Source organism: Eriocheir sinensis, chromosome 29 (genome assembly GCF_024679095.1).
Source record: "Eriocheir sinensis breed Jianghai 21 chromosome 29, ASM2467909v1, whole genome shotgun sequence".
Lineage (NCBI taxonomy): Eukaryota > Metazoa > Arthropoda > Malacostraca > Decapoda > Varunidae > Eriocheir > Eriocheir sinensis.
This window is the reverse complement of record NC_066537.1, coordinates 1557428-1580006: the sequence shown is the minus strand read 5'-3', so window position 1 is coordinate 1580006 and position 22579 is coordinate 1557428. Positions and strand designations below refer to the sequence as shown.

At 43.2% G+C, this 22579-nt stretch overlaps 1 protein-coding gene across 3 annotated transcripts in view; it reads left to right on the top strand.

Annotated features, from left to right (window-relative positions):
• LOC127004767 (glycosaminoglycan xylosylkinase-like) overlaps window positions 1–22579 on the top strand; it is a 145269-nt gene that overhangs the window by 32481 nt on the left and 90209 nt on the right. For all 3 annotated transcript variants that reach the window (XR_007757982.1, XM_050872875.1, XM_050872874.1), the window contains exon 2: window positions 21290–21482. Coding sequence is in view for 2 of the 3 variants with exons in the window: in XM_050872875.1 (XP_050728832.1) it covers window positions 21290–21482 (193 nt within the window). In the remaining variant the exon portion in view is untranslated. The remainder of the gene's footprint in view (window positions 1–21289; window positions 21483–22579) is intronic.

Here is a 22579-nt window from a genome sequence, read left to right as displayed (position 1 = left end):
CTCACTCTCCCTTGTGAACACTTTGCAAACAATTATTCATCACTTTTACTATTTCACTTATAATGTCAAAAGTTTCACCATTAACTTTAACTTTTTGAATCTCATCTCTATCTTTCAACTTTCCATTTATGAACTTATAAAACAGTTTTGGCTGGTCTTTGCACTTATCTACAATATTTTTCTCAAAATTCCTTTTTTCTTCTCTTCTTACTTTGACATAAGCATTCCTCTTCCTTTTGTACTCATTCCATAGATCCATCCTCCTATTTTTTCTCCATTTGTTCCATGCCTTCTCCTTATCCTGCTTGGCGTCTACACACTTTCTATTGTACCACTCTTCTCTTGATTTCTGGCCTTCTTTCATCCTTGGTACCCACTTTTCCACTCCTTCGTTGTAAATCTATAGAAAGATAGCCCATTTTTCCTCCACATTTTCAGGCTCAAAAAAAGTATCCCATTGTGCTTCCTCAAAATGTTTCCCAAGTTGTTCAAAATTTGCCTTATTAAAGTTAAACCATTCTTTCCTGTAGTCCTCATTCCTGATTATTTTACCTCCTTCTCGTAATATGTACTCGATAAGTACATGATTGCTCTTCCCTATAGGGCTCTTATAGTTCATCTCCTCCATGATATCCGGCTCCCTGGTGATTATCAAGTCCAATCTAGATGGCTCGTCTTCTCCTCTGAATCTTGTGTTTTCCTCCACCCACTGTGTGAGGACATTATCTAAAACCAATTCCAAAACCTTGTTCCCCCATGAAGCTTCACTTCCTTCCGTTGACCAGTTTTCCCATGACACTTCCTTACAATTAAAATCCCCCGTTATCAGAATCTTGTCCTTCTCCTCCAGCAATCTCCTTAGGCAATCCAATGTGTCTTCCAGCTTCTTCTTGTACAATTCTTCTGTCCATGAATTGGTTTTTGGAGGGACACACACCACTACGATATTTCTGCATCCTCCCTTTTGCAGTCTTATTCCCACACTCAAGACCTCCGCTTCCCCTTCGCCATAGGTGACACCCTCCACTGTCCATTCTTTTTTTCAACAATATCATCACTCTTCCTCCTTGTTTATTTTCTCTATTTCTCATCCATACATTATATCTACCATCCCCTAATTTAAATGCATCTATTCTACCAGTCAATTTGGTTTCCGTAATCCCCGTAACATCTGGTTTTTCCTTGCTCAGGTAATCTCCTGTTTCTAACATTGACGATATTAACCCGTTCACATTAGTGTATGCCACCTTCAAGCTGTCACCTCTTCCCTGATGTACCACTTCCTTAGGTCCATGTCTATCACTCTCCAGAAAAACTTTTTATTCTCTTCTGACCTTCCTTCATTCTTTTCAATGGCTTGATTCTTCAGTTCTCTCATCATGTTCCTTTCCTCCACACTTCTGTCCTTTCTTACCCAGACTTTTTTGTAGGTCTCTGTTCTTGCTAATTTCCATGACTTTCCCACCACTTCTTCTGCAGCAGCTTGAGACCTAAATCTAATTTTAACTGGTCGTTGGGCTCCTTCTTACTTTCCAAGCCTGAATACCTCTTCGATCTCCCCTACCAGCTCATGACCTTCTTCCTGAATTGCTTCAATTACTTGCTCCACTGCCTTCCTTTCTTTCCTTTCCCTTACATGTCTGACATTGCAATTTTGCGATTGGGTTTCAAACAAATTTTCTTTAATATTTTTATGAAATCTATTCTTTGTATTATCCAAAATTAATATACTCTTGAATTTTGAAGCAATTTTTTTCCACTTGTCTGTTTTTTTTCCCCTTATTCTTGAGGGGTTCGGCTACTGTGCGGAGGTTTTCTTTAGGGTTCGGCGCCTCTGAAAAGGTTAAGAACCACTGGCCTATAGGAAGCCGTCATCATGTCAGGAGTGATGGAAGAGCCTGAGAGTTTCGTACGTGTAGTGTGTGTGTGTGTGTGTGTGTGTGTGTGTATATATATATATATATATATATATATATATATATATATATATATATATATATATATATATATATATATATATATATATATACATACATACATACACTCTGCCCTCGATTTAACGGATTAAAAGGGGAGAAGGGTGGTCCGTTGCTTGAAAAAATCCATTGCTTGAAAATACATACGATAAAAACAGGTGTACAATAAAATTAGTTATAATAAAAAACGTAAAATGATACCGACGGGGGGGGGGGGCATATTGTTTACACGTTTGGGTAAAATTCTACAAGTGTGCTAGTCTCACATGGGCAGCGGAAACATTTTTTTTTCAGTTTTCAGCGTGTTATGAAATAATGTGATAATTGTTTTATCACAAATCATTAAATGACTGACTTTTCAATGGCTGTTGCACCCGCCGCTGCTGCAGCCGCAAAACAACTCACAGAGAGAGGTTCAACATGCATACTGTCTATTAATTTCACTCACCGCTCACACTCGACACACTAATTGAACAAAACCAGGTAAATTAATGTTTTCCTGCTGTGTATTCCCCCGTACACATGCGTGGTGGGCAGCAGCGCGACTTGTTTTTGCAAAGAGGTATTTCTCGCAACACGAACTGCACCACACACGCCGTGTCCCGTCTCGCGCTTCGTATTTCCGCCGCCCCAAACAGCGAGCCAAATAAATTTAACCAAACCTAACTTAACCTAACCTACCTGATGGGAGGGGGGCTTCACCCTCCTCGACCTCCTTAAGGGAGGTGATGCAAGCAGTTTTGATGAAAAATATAAATTTCTTTGATATTGTTATTGTTTTAGGGTTTTGATGTTTCTAAAGCCGGTGTCACACCGGACAAATCTGCCCAGCAACGGACAGAATGTCCGTTGCTGGGTAGGTTTGTCCGTTGAGATTTTGTGGTCCGTTAAATTTGAAATTCATTAAATCAGGGTCCGTTAAATTGAGGGCCGAGTGGATATACAGTAATCCCTCGTCTATCGCGGGGGTTAGGTTTCAGAACCCCCCGCGATGAAAATCTGTGAAGTAGCGACCTTATATTTATATTATTATTTATATACACTCGGCACTCGATTTAACGGATTAAAGGGGGGAAGGGTGGTCCGTCACTTGAAAAATTCCATTGCTTGAAAATACTTACACACGATAAATACCAGTATACAAAAAAATTACTTTAACCCTTAGATTACGGCCATCGTATATATAAGTGCGCTACCACATGCCCCAACCGTACGGCGATCATATATATAATCATCACACTCTACACTCCCTACGTTTCAAATATACCGCCAGTTCTTGACTCAGAAGAATGGTGGAGGCATCTGGCATCCGTACACACTCTCATTCATCTCCAGCGCGTAGCCTACCGAAGGTCACAGATCATTTTACACTTTTGTTCGGAATACATGTCATGTCTCGTGACACATCAAGCAGTTCCTCTGCTCCGGGCGGAAGTAGAGCGCGGGCGAATCAAAGTGAGAGTGTCTCTGATGACTGATATGGTAGTGACACTGACAGAGGAGGGAGGGGCAAGTAGATAGGTAGAGAGAGAGAGAGAGAGAGAGAGAGAGTGCTTCCATGCGACACAAGAAAATGTGCAATATTTTGGGCTGTCATAACTTTTCTATTACTATTAGGAGAGAAGTTTTATTACACCACCATATATACTACATGAATATACAATTATTGCAAAGAAGAAAGACACCATTTCCACCTCTTTTAAATGCCTAAATTTTCCCCGTGCACACCATCCAGAGAAATATCTCGCCACCCGTACTCTAAGGGTTAAGAATTATCTTTACCACTTTTTCATGTGTTTTCTTGGGGCTACTTTTCCACTTTTACTAGAGGACGCATCGACACAACAACTCGATCGCGACATACTGCTGCAGCTTCTGTTTACTCTTACGAATGTCGGAAACTGTTTGTTTCTTAACACCATACTCATCACACACGCTTGCTACACTCTACGCATGTTCTAGTTTTTTTATCAAATCAAATTTCTGCACCACAGTTAGATTCACACGTTTACGTTTTTCTTGTTTGGGAGGCACCTTGGCACAAAACAAACACCAGAATCAAAGCAGCAACAGACAATATGTAGTACATTCCTTGAGAGACAAGCGCAGACTGAGGCGTGGGTGGCGTGTTAACATGGTGCAATCTGTGTAGAGTTCAAGTATTGGAGTCAATAACCAAGAGGGACCTGAGAAGCAATTCAAAGGGGGACAGGTCAAAAGAAGAAGAAGAACACCAGTCTTCCTTTTCTTCTTCAGCAGTTGGTGGACCTGACGGCTGACGGCTACAGTGAACTCTACAACATATATTCCATCCACGCTGTAGCATATTGCTTTTAAGAAAGGATTTTGCTATATTGACTCATAAACTCTTATTTCCTAATCGGGAAACATTATATATAAAGCATTTCATTGAAAATTAAAGAAAGGATGCGAGAGTTGCACCTCCTCTGAGGCTGGCGTAACTTACACCCGAGTTACACCCTCGGCTACATCCTTTTTCTGTTTTCTGAATCCCAGTGGAAGTGCGGAGGGATGTATCTTGGAGTTACATCGATGTAAGTGCTTTCTGAATCTGCCCCCGGTGCCGAGGAGCAGTAGATTGCACCATGTTAACACATATTACACCAGCCTCTATACCTGCCTCCCTTCAAGCTCGGAACAATTTTTCTTTTTTTATGATTTTATGATATACTTAGTAGTAGATATACATAATATTATTTTTAAATTTATTTTAATAGAATTTTGTGTTTATTGTTATTTTACGGTTTTGAAGTTTCTAAAGCCGGTGTCACACCAGACAAATCTACCCAGCCTCCCTACTACCTCGGAACAATTTCTTTTTATGATTTTCTGATATACGTAGTATACATAATATTATTTTAAAATTTATTTTAATAGGATTTTATGTGTTTATTGTTATTTTAGGGTTTTGATGTTTCTAAAGCCGGTGTCACACCGGACACATCTACCCAGCAATGGACATTCTGTCCATTGTTGGATATTTGTCCGTTGAGATTTTGTGGTCCGTTAAATCCGAACTCCTTTAAATCGGGATCCGTTAAATCGAGGGCCGAGTGTATATTTTAAGGCTTTATAAACCCTCCCCACATGCTTACAAACCTTTCCCACACTCCTATTGACCTTTCCTACACTCTTATAAACACTTCCTACGATGTTTCGTTGTTACAACTCGGTCCCAATAAATGATTCTATTATTCTTGTTTTGACTTTCGACATTTGCTTCGTAAGTACGAACTTCGCGCAGGAATTAGTTTGTTGAGCGGGCCAGAAGAATACTCAGAGAAAGGACAATATGAGCGTAGCTCACTTCCTTTACGTCACAACTAGGTAAATATAGGGAAGGGGAACGGGAGGAGAGGGACAGAGTTAGTGATAAAAAAATATAGATAGAGGATGTAAGAATGGAGAACGAGGAAAAAGAGTGGAGGAAACAGGGAGATAGAGAGGATGAAAACAAGAAGAAAGGAGAAAGGTGTGGGGAAGGAGGGGCAGTGGGGAGAGTCAGGTCAGGTCCTGAGGGAGAGTCAGGTCAGGGCTTTGGTTAGGACATGACCTGACTCAGGTCAGGGCTTCACTCAGGACATAACCTGATTTTCACTTCCGCCCCTCCCTCCCCACACCCTTTCCATTTCCCCTTCTGTGTGTCTGTATGTGTGTGTGTGTGTGTGTGTGTTTGTGTGTATTTACCTAGTTGTGACATACAGGAAAAGAGCTACGCTCGCGCTGTCCCGTCTCCATATCCTCTCTTATCCAACTTTTCCTTAAAATCATGAATGTTTCTTGCACAAACCACCTCCTCCTCCAGTCCATTCCACAGCTCAATGCTTCTGTTTGGGAAGCTAAACTTTTTCACATCTCGCCTACATGTGGTCGCCCTCAACTTCTTTCCATGTCCTCTTCTTTCTCTCTCGCTCCACACACACACAGGTCCTCTCTGTCCAGATTCTCCACCCCGCTCACCACCCTGTACACCGCTATCAGGTCTCCTCTTTCTCTTCTTCTCTCCAGGGTTGTGAGCCCCATGCTATTGAGTCTCTCCTCATACGTCCGATCCCTAAGTTCTGGTACCATCTTAGTTGCCGCTCTCTGTACTCTTTCCAGCCTTCTTATGTTCTTCTTTTCGTGAGGAGACCAGACCACTGCTGCATACTCCAACCTTGGCCTTATCATTGTAACTATTAATTTCTTCATCACCTCTTCGTCCAAATACACAAATGCCGTCCTTATGTTCTTCAGCAAATTCATAGCTTGTCTCATTATCCTGTTGATGTGTTTGTCCGGTGAAATGTTCTCTGAGATAGTCACTCCCAAATCTTTTTCTTCCATTCCTCTGCATATTATCTCACTTCCCATCTTATAATCATATTCACATCTTCTACCACTCCTACCAAACTCTATTTTTTTACATTTCCCAAGGTTGAACTCCATCTGCCATGTACCACTCCACTCCCATATTTTGTCCAGGTCCCTCTGCAATGCCTCACAGTCCTTCACATCTTAGACTTGTCTCAATAGCTTTGCATCATCTGCAAACAAACTCACATAGCTGGTCACTCCGTCCACCATATCATTTATATAAACAGCAAACATTATTGGCACCAGCACTGAACCTTGTGGGACCCCACTCATCACTGGGCACCAGTTGGAAACCCTGTCCCTGATTATTGTCCTCATTTCCCTGTTAGTTAGGAAGTCCTCCAGCCACTTAATAAGTCCATCACCCACTCCACCCCTATTTTTAATTTTCCAAATTAGTCTTCTGTGCGGTACTTTGTCAAATGCCTTTTTCAAATCCAGGTACACTCCATCCCCCCAGCCTTCTCTCTCTTGTATTAAATCTGTCACCCTTGAGCAGTAACATAACAAGTTGGTGACACAAGATCTCCCTCTCCTGAATCCAAACTGGCAATCCGAGATAATTCTCTCACTTTCTAAAAAATCTGACCACCTGTTTTTAACCAGCCTCTCACATATCTTCGCAACCACACTAGTGAGTGACACCGGTCTGTAATTTAATGGGTCCTCTCTCTTTCTTCCCTTAAAAATTGGTACTATGTTTGCTGCCTTCCAATCTTGTGGTACCCTTCCTTCCCTCAGGGAGGCGCTCATTATGGAGTGCAGTTTCTCTGCAAGTTGCTCACTACATTCTTTCAGGATCCACCCTGATACTCCATCCGGCCCTGTCGCCTTTCTTACATCCAGCTTGTTCAAGCTTTCCTTGACCTCCTGCACCGTTAACTGTATCTCCTGCATAACCCTTCCTCTTTCCTGGCCCGGTGGTTGTACAAATTCGTCTTCCTTTGTAAAAACTCTATGAAAACTGTTGTTCATCACTTCTGCCATCTCTGCTGGGTCTTCATATGTAGTTCCATCCATTTTCAGTTTATCAAGTGTTTCTCTATTCTTTAATTTGCCGTTCACATGTCTATAAAATAATTTAGGTTGGTCTTTGCACTTGTCTATTATATCTTTTTCATATTTCCGTTTTTCTTCTCTTCTAATCTTTGTATATTCATTCCTTGCTTGTTTGAAATTGCTCCACACGTTGATTCTTCTTCGTCTCCTCCATCCCTTCCAGGCTTCCTCCTTTCTTTTTCTAGCTGCCTCGCATCTTTTGTTAAACCACTCCTTTTTACCAGCATCTTTTTTGGTTACCTTTGGGACATATCTATTCTCAGCTTCTTTGTACAGCTTTAAAAACTCCTCCCACTTGTCTTGTGTACTCCTGGCTTTGTACAGCCCACTCCAATTTGCATTTTCAAAAAAGTTCTCATATTAACAAAGTCTGCCTTAGAGTAGTTTCTTCTCCCTATTTTGTGATCCTCTTTTCGGTCAATCCTTCTCTTTTCTTTTACTTCAAATTCCACAATTGCATGGTCACTCTTTGCTATTGGGCAATCTATTTTAATATTTTCTATTACTTCCGGTTCCTTGCTAAAAACCAGGTTTAATCTTGATGCCTCTCCTTCTTTCCTGAATCTAGTATGTTCCTTAATCCATTGCGTCAGCACATGTTCCATTGCCTGTCGCAGGAGTCTTCCTCCCCACGACTCTTCTGTTCCCTGCGTCTGCCAATCCTCCCATTCCACCTCCTTGCAATTAAAATCACCCATCAAAATTATTCTCTCACTCTCTCTTAACACTCCATCCAGGCAACTCACTGTGTCTTGTATCATTTGTTCATATTCTCGGGCCTTCCATGCATTGGTTCTTGGTGGCACATACCCTACTACATACTGCCTCCTTCTTCCTTCAGCACCCACAGTTTTCACCTTCAGTACCTCTGCCAAGCCTTCACCCTCAATCACCTCCTCCACCCTAATGCCTTTCCTTACCATCAACATCACACCTCCTCCCTGTTTTCTCTTTCTGTCTCTCCTCCATATAGTGTATGCACCTTCTCCAATCCCCACCACCTCAACTGAGTCACACAACTTGGTTTCCGTCAGCCCCACAATATCAGGCTCTCTGTCTCTCAAATAGTCATTAAACTTTATCCGCAATGACACTATTCCATTAATATTCGTATAAGACTCTTTCCATCCTTCCTCCTTTTCTGTTAGATTTTTTCTCTCCTTCCTCTCGTCACCATGAACCACTGCCTCACTTTCATATCCAGATGTGTGTGTGTGTGTATTTACCTAGTTTACCTAGTTGTAATTTTACAAGGCCTGGGCTTACACTCGTGTGGTCCCGTCTCCGTATTTATAATTATCCAACTTTTCCTTGAAGCTCTGCACACTCTTCGCCAATACTATTTCTTCACTTAGTCTGTTCCAAACCTCTATATTTCTTTGAGGGAAGCTATATTTCTTTATGTCTCTTGAGCATCTTCCCTTCCTCAACTTTTTACTATGTCCTCTAGTATTCCTGCTGGAAGGTTCCTCTCTTAGTAGCAATTTCTCGTTATCTACTTCTTCCATTTTACTCAATAGCCTATATATTTGTATTAGGTCTCCTCTTTCTCTTCTTTGTTCTAGTGTTGGCAAGTCCATTTCCTTTAGTCTCTCTTCATATGTCAGTCCCTCCAGTTCTGGAACCATTTTTGTTGCCATCCTCTGTATTCTTTCTAGTTTTACTATGTGTTTCTTCATATGTGGAGACCACACTGTTTCTGCGTATTCTAGTTTAGGTCTGATCATAGTAGTTATTAATTTTTTCATCATTTCTTTGTCCATGTAGTGGAATGCTATACCTATATTTCTCACCATGTTATATGTATCACCGAAGATCCAATTTATATGACTTTCTGGTTGCATATAATCTTGCATTATTACTCCCAGGTCTCTCTCTTCATTTACTTTCTTTAATATTTCACCATCTCCCATTTTATATGTCCATTTTGGTCTTTCTACACTTTTTCCCATTTCCATAACATGACATTTCTTCACATTGAATTTCATCTCCCATTTCTGACTCCATTTCCAAATCTCGTTGAGGTCTTCTTGCAGCTCCTTGCAGTCTTCACTGTTTCTTATCTGTCTTTGCAGTTTAGCATCATCTGCAAACAGGCTCATGTAGCTGTTTATTCCCTCTGGCATATCATTAATATAGACTAGGAAGAGTACTGGTGCTAAAACCGACCCCTGGGGCACTCCACTTTCCACCGCTCTCCATTCCGATCTAGTGTCCTTAACCACGGTTCTCATCTCTCTTCCTCTTAAGTAGCTTTCCATCCAGCACTTCATTTTCCCTCTCAATTCTCCTTTTTTTTTTTTTTTTTTGTGTGTGTGTGTGTGTGTGTGTGTGTAAAACCTTCTGTATTTTGTTGAATGTTTCTCTTTATCGCAGGGTGGCAATAAAAGGGTATTATCTGTGGGTAGCTCACCACCTCAGTGGACGCAATGCGCAATGGCCTCACTACCCTTACTAACCCCCACCTTGCCAACCCTGCCGGCTCCCACCCTTGCCCGGGGTTATGATTTATTGGTAAGGTAACTTGTTACAATGTGTGTGTGTGTGTGTGTGTGTCACACTCCTAATCTTCTTATCTTCCGCTTACAGGACTCGTCCAGCACCACCACTCCTGTCACTTCAACCTTAGCCCCGACAGTCAAGGCCCAGCCAAGGGATGTGAGGGACGTGGTGGTGCAGACGGATGTGGACATCATCTCCACATACTGGCGGCCCACCTTCCCAGAGCTGTTATGCTAAATAAAATGCCACCATTTGATATTGACTTTTATTTATCTTTTGTCACGTTTGATCAGCGTGGTTTTGTATACTGTATCGGTAAATTACATGCAAATAATGCGAATGCAAACAAAGAGAGAAGGGAGGGAGAGAGGGAGGGAGGAAGAACACATTGAGAAAAAGAAAAGAAAAAACAAATGCAGAGAGAGAGAGAGAGAGAGAGAGAGAGGGGGGGGGGGGGGGAAGGAAGCAAACAAACAATGGTGGTTCTCACACCCTCGGAGACAAAACCGCGCGGGCAGCTGTCCACCACTCCCACCCGGAGCCCTCATTCTACCCGACATGTCACATTTTTCCTGCACTTTGGAAAGCGCGTGAATTTTTAGGGCCTATTATTTGCTCTAATTATTCATGTACCACTCTGAACTGCTGTAATACATCAAATTACATTTTTCTCATTGATGACATACTATTAGATTTATATTTTTGCTTTTTATTATAATGTTAATATTAACTATCTGCAGTGGTAGACGGTCACTGCTCTTCCCCTAAACCTGTCAACAGTGGCGTTCCACAGGGCTCTGTCCTATCACCCACTCTCTTCCTGTTATTCATCAATGATCTTCTTTCCATAACAAACTTTCCTGTCCACTCATACGCCGACGACTCCACTCTGCATTATTCAACCTCTTTCAATAGAAGACCCTCTCAACAGGAAGTACACGACTCCAGACTGGAGGCTGCAGAACGCTTAACCTCAGAAGTTGCTATCATTTCTGATTGGGGCAGAAGGAACCTTGTGTCCTTCAATGCCTCAAAAACTCAATTTCTCCACCTATCAACTTGACACAATCTTCCAAACACCTATCCCCTATTCTTCGACAACACTCAGCTGTCACCGTCTTCAACACTAAACATCCTTGGTCTATCCTTAACTCAAAATTTCAACTGGAAACTTTATATCTCCTCTCTCGCTAAATCAGCTTCCTCGAGGTTGGGCGTTCTGTATTGTCTCCGCCAGTTCTTCTCCCCCGCACAGTTGCTATCCATATACAGGGGCCTTGTCCGCCCTCGTATGGAGTATGCATCTCACGTGTGGGGGGGGGGCTCCACTCACACAGCTCTTCTGGACAGAGTGGAGTCTAAGGCTCTTTGTCTCATCAGCTCTCCTCTCCTCCTACTGATAGTCTTCTACCTCTTAAATTCCACCGCGATGTTGCATCTCTTTCTATCTTCTATCGATATTTCCACGCTGACTGCTCTTCTGAACTTGCTAACTGCATGCCTCCCGCGGCCCCACTGCACACGACTTTCTACTCATGCTCATCCCTATACTGTCCAAACCCCTTATGCAAGAGTTAACCAGCATCTTCACTCTTTCATCCCTCACGCTGGTAAACTCTGGAACAATCTTCCTTCATCTGTATTTCCTCCTGCCTACGACTTGAACTCTTTCAAGGGGAGGGTATCAGGACACCTCTCCTCCCGAAATTGATCTTTCTTACGGCCACCTCATTTGATTCTTTTTTGGGAGCAGCGAGTAGCGGGCTTTTTTTTTTTGTTTTTTTTTTTTTTTTCCCTTGAGCTGCTTCCTTTGTTGTAAAAAAAAAAAAAAAAAAAAACGAAGGAAAAATATCAGCATTCAGTCCTCCGCAGTTTAAGGGTTAATATAAAGCCTGCTGATTTTCTTGGTGCCGGACAGTGCCAAGGCTGTTTAACCCGAGTACGGCGACAGACCTCAATTGAGGCTTGCCCAAGGAGAGGCGACAAGCCTCAATTGAGCGCGATTTTTTAATGCGTACGGAAACCGCACCAGTAGGTCTAGATGGCTGAAAATTGGACTGGATCATGTAATATATGGCAACACTCAGTAGGGCTACCCACAATCCCCCCACCCCCAGCAGCAGACCCCCTCACCCTACCCTCCTGGGCAGCTTCAGCAACACCATGGACCCCAGCCAGAGAGGACACAGTACTTCCGCTCCTTCTGCCAACCCTGCCCGACCTTCAGGCAGGGCCCAAAGGACTCGCCGTCTCTAGGCAGTCCTCGACCACCCTCAGCAGTAGTGATGAGGAGTGGGGAGCCTCACCACCACCCAGACAAAGGCAGCGAAGGGCAAGATGGGTCCTTGATCTTTCTGCTAATACCAGCACCACCAGCACCACTACCTCCACTGCTGCCACTGCCACCACCACCGCCGCCGCTGCTGCCACCACCACCATCGCCGCCGCCGCCGCCACCACAAGCACCACCGCCGCCACCGCCCCCAGGATTAGAACGCTCAACCTTTTTCAGTCACAGCTTCTGTCAAACACGAGTCTGTCACCTTACCGACCTGACCACAGAGACTCGCACTAGAGGTCAATCCATAATTTATAGCATACATTCTGTCATATACACAGCTGACAAGAAAAAAAAAGCCATCAACTCCCTGTGTATATTTGTATGAAATGAGTCAAGCCTATTACTACGTACAGGACAACAAAGCGTGCATACATTGATGAATAAACGTTATTTTTATTCATGAAGACGCATGTATGCCGCTAGCCTCCCCTCACCCCTCTCCATCCCCCCGGCTGGCCTCTACCCTCCCTGGCCCCCCCCTGGCCTCCCCCTCACCTCCTCTCCATCCTCCCTCCCAGTCTCCTTTCCTCACATCAGAAGTGGTTGGGAAAATAGTAATCGGCAACCTTTACTATTTAAACAGATGAACCCTACCCCTCACCTCCACCACCAAGATTCTCTCTCTCTCTCTCTCTCTCTCTCTCTCTCTCTCTCTCTCTCTCTCTCTCTCTCTCCCCCCCCCCATCCCACCCCTTGTAACTCCTTGTGACTCTCCCCTTTTCTTCCTTCTCCCTCTTTCCATTCTAAATCCATCCATCTTCCATTCCTCTGCCTCACCCTGCTCACCGGCAACCCTATAGAACAGAGATAAAGAGCCAGAGTACTGACCTCCCTCTTCCCCTTTACAGCCCCATGTCATTCATTTCGCTCACGTTGATCGTCTTGCCTCGTCTCGTAGCACGTCTTATTTATAAATTATTGATAAACTAAAAAAATTAAGATATAGATGAGGTGTATATTAGTGGTTACAAATATGTGTATGTGCTACATGTCATTTACGCTCACGTCCCTCGTCTTGCCTCGTCGCACTTAGTCCCCCTCGCACGTCCCAGGAGTTGCCAGCACTCGGCTAAATCCCATTTATTGACTGCTGCCACAGCCATACAAATAGGCTTAGAACGTTTTGGTTTTCACTGTCCTATGCGCTCTAATATTCCAAAGGCGCTGAGGTACTGTTTTTCCAATTCTGAGACTCAATTTTTGGGTCAACCAGTCGCCTGACAATGGCTCTCTCCAACCCTGGGATCGCTTTTCTTGGGTTAATAATCATAATCAGCGATCTTGTAAATTACAAAACAGCTGTTTGCGACATTACTAATATTTTTTAACTCATAATCGACTATAATTGACGGTATTTGTTACTGTTGCCTGCATACTATTGACACTGACGACTGTTTACTACGCACAGGCCAGCACACAGTATCCACGAAATCAGACACGCCATGTGACAGAAGGTTGCCAGTGCACGATAATGCTCACTTCAGACTTGGCTGAACCGACTATAGTTAGAGTGATGGTCGGTCCCAGCCCATTAGTGGTGCAGGCACAGGCAAGTGTTTTTGTTTTTATAATGGCACCATTCATGTTTGGCCCCTGGAGCTACACATGATTATTTTTTTTTTTCTCTAGAGTCTGGGTAGATAGGTGGTCATCATGACAGCATGTGGATAGTCTTGGCCATTAGGTGATGACTGAAAATTGTCAGCATGTAGTAGTGAGCAGGGCTTGAGCTCATGTTCTCCTGGACACTACTCCCGCCTGACCACTCAGTCACTGCCTCTCCAAAGGAGTATGTGTATGAGTTGGTGGCATAGTGAGCAATGGATTTTTGATGAGTGTAGGAGTGAGACAATGGTGTGATGTTGATGAAAGCAAATATAGAGGGTAATTATACAAAACGTAACTCTTTATTGAGAAGCAGTTCCTTTTTCTTTTCTGCAATATAGATTGACCATGGACAAAACAAGATTTTGAAAAATGCTACTCTTTGCAAAAGGAGACAGATTCTTTTAAGAAGCCTCCTCCCCCAAAAAGAGCAAATTCAATATGAGAGTTGCCTTAATACTCTCCTCTTCAAAGAATCCATGTCAATGAATGGAAGAAGTATAGATGAAGAAGGGTTGTTCCTGAGTCAGTCAGTGAAGCTGCGGTGATCATGTTTCTCAAAGACCCCTCTAAGCGAGTTAATGAGAAAAAATCGTCACGCGCACAAACCATTATATTTTATGTATATATGCATTTGTGATCAAATGCATATATGTACATTTTGGGGGGTTTATGTCATGGCAAGAATTTGGCCTGTCACTGGTACACGGTAAAGCCACATGTATGGCCCGTCGCTGCTACTGGGTTAACCCTTAGAGTATGGGTGGTGATATATTTCTCTGGATGCTGTGCACGGGGAAAATTTAGACATTTAAAAGAGGTGGAAATGGTGTCTTTCTTCTTTGCAATAATTGTATATTCATGTAGTATATATGGTGGTGTAATAAAACTTCTCTCCTAATAATAATAAAAAAAGTTATGACAGCCGAAAATATTGTGCATTTTCTCGTGGCCGTGACACGTCGCGTGGAAGCACCCCACACACACACACACACACACACTCTCTCTCTCTCTCTCTCTCTCTCTCTCTCTCTCTCTCTCTCTCTCTCTCTCTCTCTCTCTCTACTTACCCCATCCTCTGTCAACGTCACTACCATATCAGTCATCAGAGACACTCTCACTTTGATTTGCCCGCGCTCTACTTCCGCCCGGAGCAGAGGAACTGCTTGACGCGTCCCGAGACATGACAGATGTATTCTGGACAAAAGTGGAAGATGATCTGTGGCCTTTGGTAGGCCGTGCACTGGAGATGAATGAGAGTGTGTACGGATGCCAGATGCCTCCACCATTCTTCTGAGTCAAGAACTGGCGGTATATTTGAAATGTTGGGAGTGTAGAGTGTGATGATTATATATATGATCCCCCGTGTGGTAGCGCACTCATATATACGATCGCCATAATGTAAGCGTTAAAGAGCTGAACATGATACAGAAGAGCTTGAATATATATTTTTATGTACGGGGGGGCCCTGTGTATAGCAATATTGAGTCACTGAAAAAATGTCACTAATTCTGAAACTGGTAGTTTGGGGGCAGATGTTATATAATAAGGAATAAATACAGATTAGAACCTTTTGGAAGCTGACTTTTTTGCTCTTTCATTTTCATCTGCTTTAAACTATACAGTTAAACCCCTAATATACAGCAACTGTTTGGATTAACTGGTGCTGGGTGAATGGAAATTTCAGATACTTGAGAAAGAAGAGAGGAGAATCAGTACACCATTCAAGCAAAAAAGGAAGGAAAAAGTAGAGTCCCAGCAAGGAGTACAAACCAGGAGAGTTCTAAATATGATCAAACTTGGCAGCATGAGTGATGTGGCGCATCATGATACCCTCGCCCTTGAGTGAATAATACCTTTATGAGGGGGGACCAGGTGCCTGATCATTATTCATGTATAATTACTGAAAAATAATTTGAGTACGCTATGACATGAAAATGGAAAAATATCTGTAATCTATGTTTTCTCAAAGTAAAGGTCACAACAACATAAAATGCATTTCCTCATTTATGCTTTGTCCGATTGCCATAACAAGTATTAATAGCACAAAAACTGTGCTAGATCAGTGTGGCATGACCCTCCAACACACCCCCAACAATTTACATTATGCAACTAGGGGTCTAAAATGGAAAATGCTGAAAAGTAAAGATGGCACCACTATAAACACTTGCCTGCACCACAACGGGCTGGGGCCAACCATCAGGCCCTGCTATGAAGGCCTACCGGTGCCACAGGCAAAGACATAAAAAAAAATAAAGAATAAAAACAGCTGACTTTGTTTATAACGCCATGTTGTATGGTTCATCAGGGCTTACAAATGTTATACAATGTCATGTCTACAATGCATGGGTAAGCCAGGAAAACAACTTGAAGAGAACAACAACAACACTAAAAAGATGGACAATCTGTTGATCAGTGTCTGTGACGCTGATAAAAACTTAGAGGTCAAAACTTGAGTTAACATAGAACAAATTGTATAAAAAAAATTTTTTGACATACTTTTTCTGTCCAGCACAAAAACATTCTACAGTACCTTCTCGAGTTTTGCACTCGCTTTGTTCCGAAGGTATAGCGCTAAACTCGAGGATCGCGAAACTCAAGGTATTGAAAACACTGAAAAAGTTCTTATCTGTTCCGACCCGTGGATTATTATTATTATTATTATTATTATTATTATTATTATTATTATTATTATTATTATTATTATTATTATTATTTATTTATTTTTTTTAATTTTTTTTACATGTGGGCTATGGCACCAGTAGACTATCCACCTGGGCCTGGTGGTCGGCCCTGAGCCCGTCATGGCGCAGGCAACTGTTTATAGTGGCACCATTATCATTGGCTCATGCTGCCCCCCGGAGCTCACTTTTTTCCTCCTTTACTCCCTTGTTATCTCAAAATATGTACCTTGGAAAAAGGAAGAAAGCACGAAGAGAGAACTGGTCATTTTAAAGCCACAGATGAAGCCTTACGATTGGCTGAGCTCTGAAAACACGCTTGTGATTCGCTGGGAGTCCGATGACGTCATCGCCGGCGCTCACCCAATCAGCGGCCTCGCTGCCTTTAGGCGGTGCCACAATGGCCATTTTCCTCTGACCGTTGTGGCTACTGGCAATGCCCATATGCCCACCCAGGAGCGAGTTGTCGGTTGTCCATAAGCTGGTGTCACACTGGGCCTTTTTCTTCCCACCGCGTTGGCGGCAGCTTGGGCAACCGACAACTTTTCCGGGTGTGCATCACACACATAAGGGGAAATTAGAAAGGTGTGGGGGGGTGAGGAGCAGAAGGGAGAGTCAGGTCACGTCATGACACACACACACACACACACACACACACACACGACCAACGACCAGTTAAAATTAGATTTGGGTCTCAAGTGGCTGCCGAAGAAATGGTAGGAAAGTCATGGAAGTTAGCAAGAACAGAGACCTACAAAAAAGTCTGGGTAAGAAAGGACAGAAGTGTGGAGGAAAGGAACACAATAAGAGAACTGAAGAATCAAGCCATTGAAAAGAATGAAGCAAGGTCAGAAGAGGATAAAAAGTTTTTCTGGAGAGTGATAGACATGGACCTAAGGAAGTGGTACATCAGGGAAGAGGTGACAGCTTGAAGGTGGCATACACTAATGTGAACGGGTTAATGTCGTCAATGTTAGAAATAGGAGATTACCTGAGCAAGGAAAAACCAGATGTTACGGGGATTACGGAAACCAAATTGACTGGTAGTATCGATGCATTTAAATTAGGGGATGGTAAATATAATGTATGGATGAGAAATAGAGAAAATAAACAAGGAGGAGGAGTGATGCTATTGTTGAAAAAAGAATGGACAGTGGAGGGTGTCACCTATGGCGAAGGGGAAGCGGAGGTCTTGAGTGTGGGAATAAGACTGCAAAGGGGAGGATGCAGAAATACCGTAGTGGTGTATGTCCCTCCAAAAACCAATTCATGGACAGAAGAATTGTACAAGAAGCTGGAAGACACATTGGATTGCCTAAGGAGATTGCTGGAGGAGAAGGACAAGATTCTGATAACGGGGGATTTTAATTGTAAGGAAGTGTCATGGGAAAACTGGTCAACGGAAGGAGAGAGAGAGAGAGAGAGAGAGAGAGAGAGAGAGAGAGAGAGAGAGAGAGAGAGAGAGAGGCACCTCTTCAACAAGTTACAGCTTGCTGTTCCTCGATCCCTCCCTCCCTTTCTCGCCGTCTAATCCATGTAATTCACCTCTTGGTCTGCTGCGGGTCTCTCTCGAGACAGGCGGCCGTTCCCCAACGGAAGAGCACAGAGCTCGTAGTACCGATCTTTGGGTTGGACTGAGACCACTCACACACAACACAGCGCGACAACGAGGTCAGAACTCCTTGCCTGACGTCGCGTACCTACTCACTGCTAGGTGAACAGGGGCTACACGTGAAAGAAGATAAACCCAACTTATCTTCACCCGGCTGGGGAATCGAACCCCGGTCCTTCTGGTTGTAAGCCAGACGCTCTATCCACTGTGTGTGTGTGTGTGTGTGTGTGTGTGTGTGTGTGTGTGTAATTCATCGCTGCCTGATCGCGAGTTGGACTTGTAGTCGCCAGCAGGTACCCTCCCGATAGAGCAAGTGCTCATTTAGTCGATCTCTGGGTACTGTCGGGACCTCACACACCACACACCCCATCCCCCTTGCTAAAGGGGGGATAGTAACCTCTCCTTGTCAACTGAAAGAATCCGGCCTGAGCGAGCTCGAACCGCCACCCTGTCAGACCGTGAAGTATGGTAGCGCAGCACTCTACCAGTTGTACCACGAAGAGGTGTGTGTGTGTGTGTGTGAAACAAGTCAGGACATGACCTGACCTGAGTCAGGTCATGTCCTGACCAAAGCCCTGATCTAACTCTCCTTTCTGCCCCATCCTCCCCACATCCTTCTCATTTCACCTTCTGTGTGTGTGTGATAGGTATGGACATGACCTGACCTGAGTCAGGTCATGTCCTGACCAAAGCCCTGACCTGACTCTCCTTTCTGACCCTCCCTCCCCACACCCTTCTCCTTTCTCCTTGTTTTCATCCTCTCTATCTCACCTTTCACGAGAGGGGCTTCTAACCGAGTGAAGTTACACACCTGCTGTCGAGTCAGGGGCTCATGTGGTATTGAGGCTGCGCCGAGGTGAACTAAACGCGACAGGGAGGAGGCGGCGGAAGGAAGTTCAAACGCGGTTAACATGTTAATAAGTCTCTCTCTCTCTCTCTCTCTCTCTCTCTCTCTCTCATAACCACAATGTTCGGAGGAAAATGTCCAGTGTGATACTACCTTTTAAGGTAGCGTGTGTGACGCCGATGATAAGTAGACGTGACCCGTACGTGTCAAAGCAGCGTGAAACTCGGGGTGATAATGCGCGAAAGTCGGGAAGGTAAGAATTTAGGACTAACCGCGAAACTCGGATAGCATGAAACTGGAGTTGGTACTGTAGATTTCAAATTATAATAAAAAGAAAATTTTATGACTAAATTCATAGGATTTTAAGAAAAATTTACACAATTTGTTAGGATATTTATGAAGTATTTTGTGTGCAAGTGGCGAAACAAAATATTTAAAAATGATGGAGTAGATAGATTTTGAAAATTTAGAAAAAATGAAAAAATTAATATATCTGAAAACATATTGGTACTATTTACTTGAAACTAGTGTGGAAGTGTGGAAGAGGATTTTGTTGATGTGCATCCAGGAATTGTTGTATAATAATGAAGGCAATATTATATGTAACATACATGCTAATCAATAACCTCAGCCAATTTACAAATATAGGCAAACTTTCCCCTTAACCCCTTCTTTACCGAATGTGTGTTTTGATGTACGAGCATACATCACATGAAAACAGCCACGCCACACCGGAACTGCTGGTGATGTACGCTCATACACCACGTAATGAATGGTAGAATCTGGGCCTCAGGGGAAGCCGGTAACTCTGTTTCTGTGGTCTTGGTGATGGCAACTCCTCTGTGTATTGCCAACAAAGCAGTGAGCAATGTGTGATGTCATGATACGTCATAACACTACAGGTAACTCTTGATATACATGAGTATTGTGTCCTTGAAGAGGTGGCGTAAATCAAAAACAATGTAAATCACACAAGAGGTAGGTTTGTACCTTTATTCCCTACTGTATCACTCTGACTCCTCTCTCTCTCGTGGTTCCTCCTCTGGCTGCCCTTCCCCTTGTGGTAGCACAGCAGCGAGGGTGTTGTTGTTGTTGTTGTTGAGTAGTGTGGCAGCGTGGGTACTGTATTGCTGTTCAAGTGGCGTGCGGGAAGAACTGAGCTCAGCTGTGTGGCCGTATGAGTCCAGTTGTGTAAGACATCTGGTGGCCACTCCATAAAATATCACGTATAAGTGAAAAAAAAGTGTAAATTAAACATTGATTTGGATTTTGGACCCCGCGTTATTTCAAAAACACATAAACCAAACTCGCATAAATTGAGAGTTACCTGTACCGCCAATGGCTTGCTCCCTATTTATGACGTAACCTCTTTTACACCAATCATTATTCTTTATTATTACTTCAAATATAAAGCATAAAAATCTTTGAAGACATATGGCAATAATTACACACCTTGAGGCGTCAGTTGCCTTTGGTTGTCTGTGAGAGGAAGAGCCCAGGATATTATCCTCTCCATCATGACATCACCTGCAGAGTCTTACCATGCAGACTATTTCATTCCTCATGACGCTGATTTAGAAATGTCAGACGATGATGAGACATTGTCTGATATATCAGTGTAGACGTCAGTGACACTGATTACGACCCTGGGAGTGACCTTGACGCTGCTGACACGAGTGATGACGGGGAGGCAGAAGGGGTGGATAGTGAGGCTATGCTCTCACCAAGTGGTTCTCGTTCGCCATCCCCGTCACAGGCTTCCACACGTTTCCAGCTGCTGTCAGATCCATTTGTTAATGCTCGCCCAAGTGTTTTGCCTAGTGTGGAAGAGGATTTTGTTGATGTGCAACCCGGAATTGTTGTATAATAATTACCTGTGCAATAGTACATTAGCATAACACATGAAAACATATATACATAGTTATTTTGCCTTTGCCTTTTTTTTTGTTAATAGTATCACCACGTGGGGTTTGTGTGTTGAGAAAAATACAAAAAGATTGTAAGGGGCGAATAGTTAGGTCACTACAATAAAATATACACAACCCCTCGCACCGCAGGAAGTGTATGTCAGGGGAATGCATTGTTTACATACGCGGCGGCGCTCGGCAAAGAAGGGGTTAAGTGTAAAACTTGGGACACCACAGTAGTAGTAGTAGTAGTAGTAGTAGTAGTAGTTGTATAAGTAATAGTGGTAGTAGTAGTAGTAGTAGTTACTCTTTAGAAAAGTAATATTCATATAATAGTTCACACCTTAAATATGGGAGTGTCTATTAATTATTCACTTTCCAGTGAATACCACCGCTGGAATCAAAGGAATCGGACAGGACTTTCAGGAGCTGTACAGTCACTCTACAGCCACCTGGCTGGGGTGAAGGCACAGTTCAGGACTTCTTCACCACATGTGACACGCCTCGTCCACACCCTCAAGCAGGACCTGACCAGCAGAGGAGTTACCAGGGACCCGTGGAACTTGGCAAAGAAGGTCAGTAGTTTTGTGCTGAGAACAAGGAATGCTTGATTTATGGATATTTATATTATGCAAATTAGGAATAATGCAGGGTAAAAACATTGTAATTTTCTTTTACTTTGCTTATTTAGAATAGCACGATGTATGTCGATTAAAACTGAGCAGAAACAACCAAACACTTATGTGAGGATCTGGAGCTCGTCAGAAATGCACTGGCCCTAACAGAAGAAAATATCCCAAGTATATGAAAAGAAGCAACTGTCCCTCAAAGTGATGGGTAGCATGGCCTGTGTTATTTACCTGTTTGTAGTAAACAGGGCCTGAGCTCAAGCTCAGTCAGTCCTGTCTCCCAATCTATATTTGTCCAACTTTTCCTTTATTTTATGGACACTGCCTGCTTCAACAATTTTTCTTTCTTTTTACATCAAAGGAAACAGCTCAAGGAAAAAAAATGGAAACAATAATGAAAAAAAAGCCCGCTACTCACTGCTCCTATAAAAAGCGTTCAGAGAAGTTGCCGAAAAATAGGTCAATTTCGGGAGGAGAGGAGTCCTGATACTCTCCTCTTGAAAGAGTTCAAGTTCTAGGCAGGAGGAAATACAGATGAAGGAAGATTGTTGCAGAGTTTACTTGCGTGAGGGATGAAAGAGTGAAGATGCTGGTTAACTCATGTGTAAGGGATTTGGACAGTAATGGGATGAGCTTGAGTAGAAAGTTGCATGTGGTGGGGCCGTGGGAGGGGGGAGGCATGCAGTTAGCAAGTTCAGAAGAGCAGTCAGCGTGGAAATATCAATAAGATAGAAAGAGGTAAAAGACTATCAGTAAGAGGAGGGGAGTTGATGAGACAAAGAGCCTTAGACTACTCTGTCCAAGAGAGCTGTGTGTGTGGAGCCCCCCCCCCACACGTGAGATGCATACTCCATACGGGGGCGGACAAGGCCCCTGTATATGGATAGCAACTGTGCAGGAGAGAAGAACTGGCGGAGACGATACGGAACGCCCAACCTCAAGGAAGCTAATTTAGTGAGAGAGGAGATGTGAAGTTTCCAGTTAAGATTTTGAGTTAAGGATAGACCGAGGATGTTTAGTGTTGAAGAGGGTGACAGCTGAGT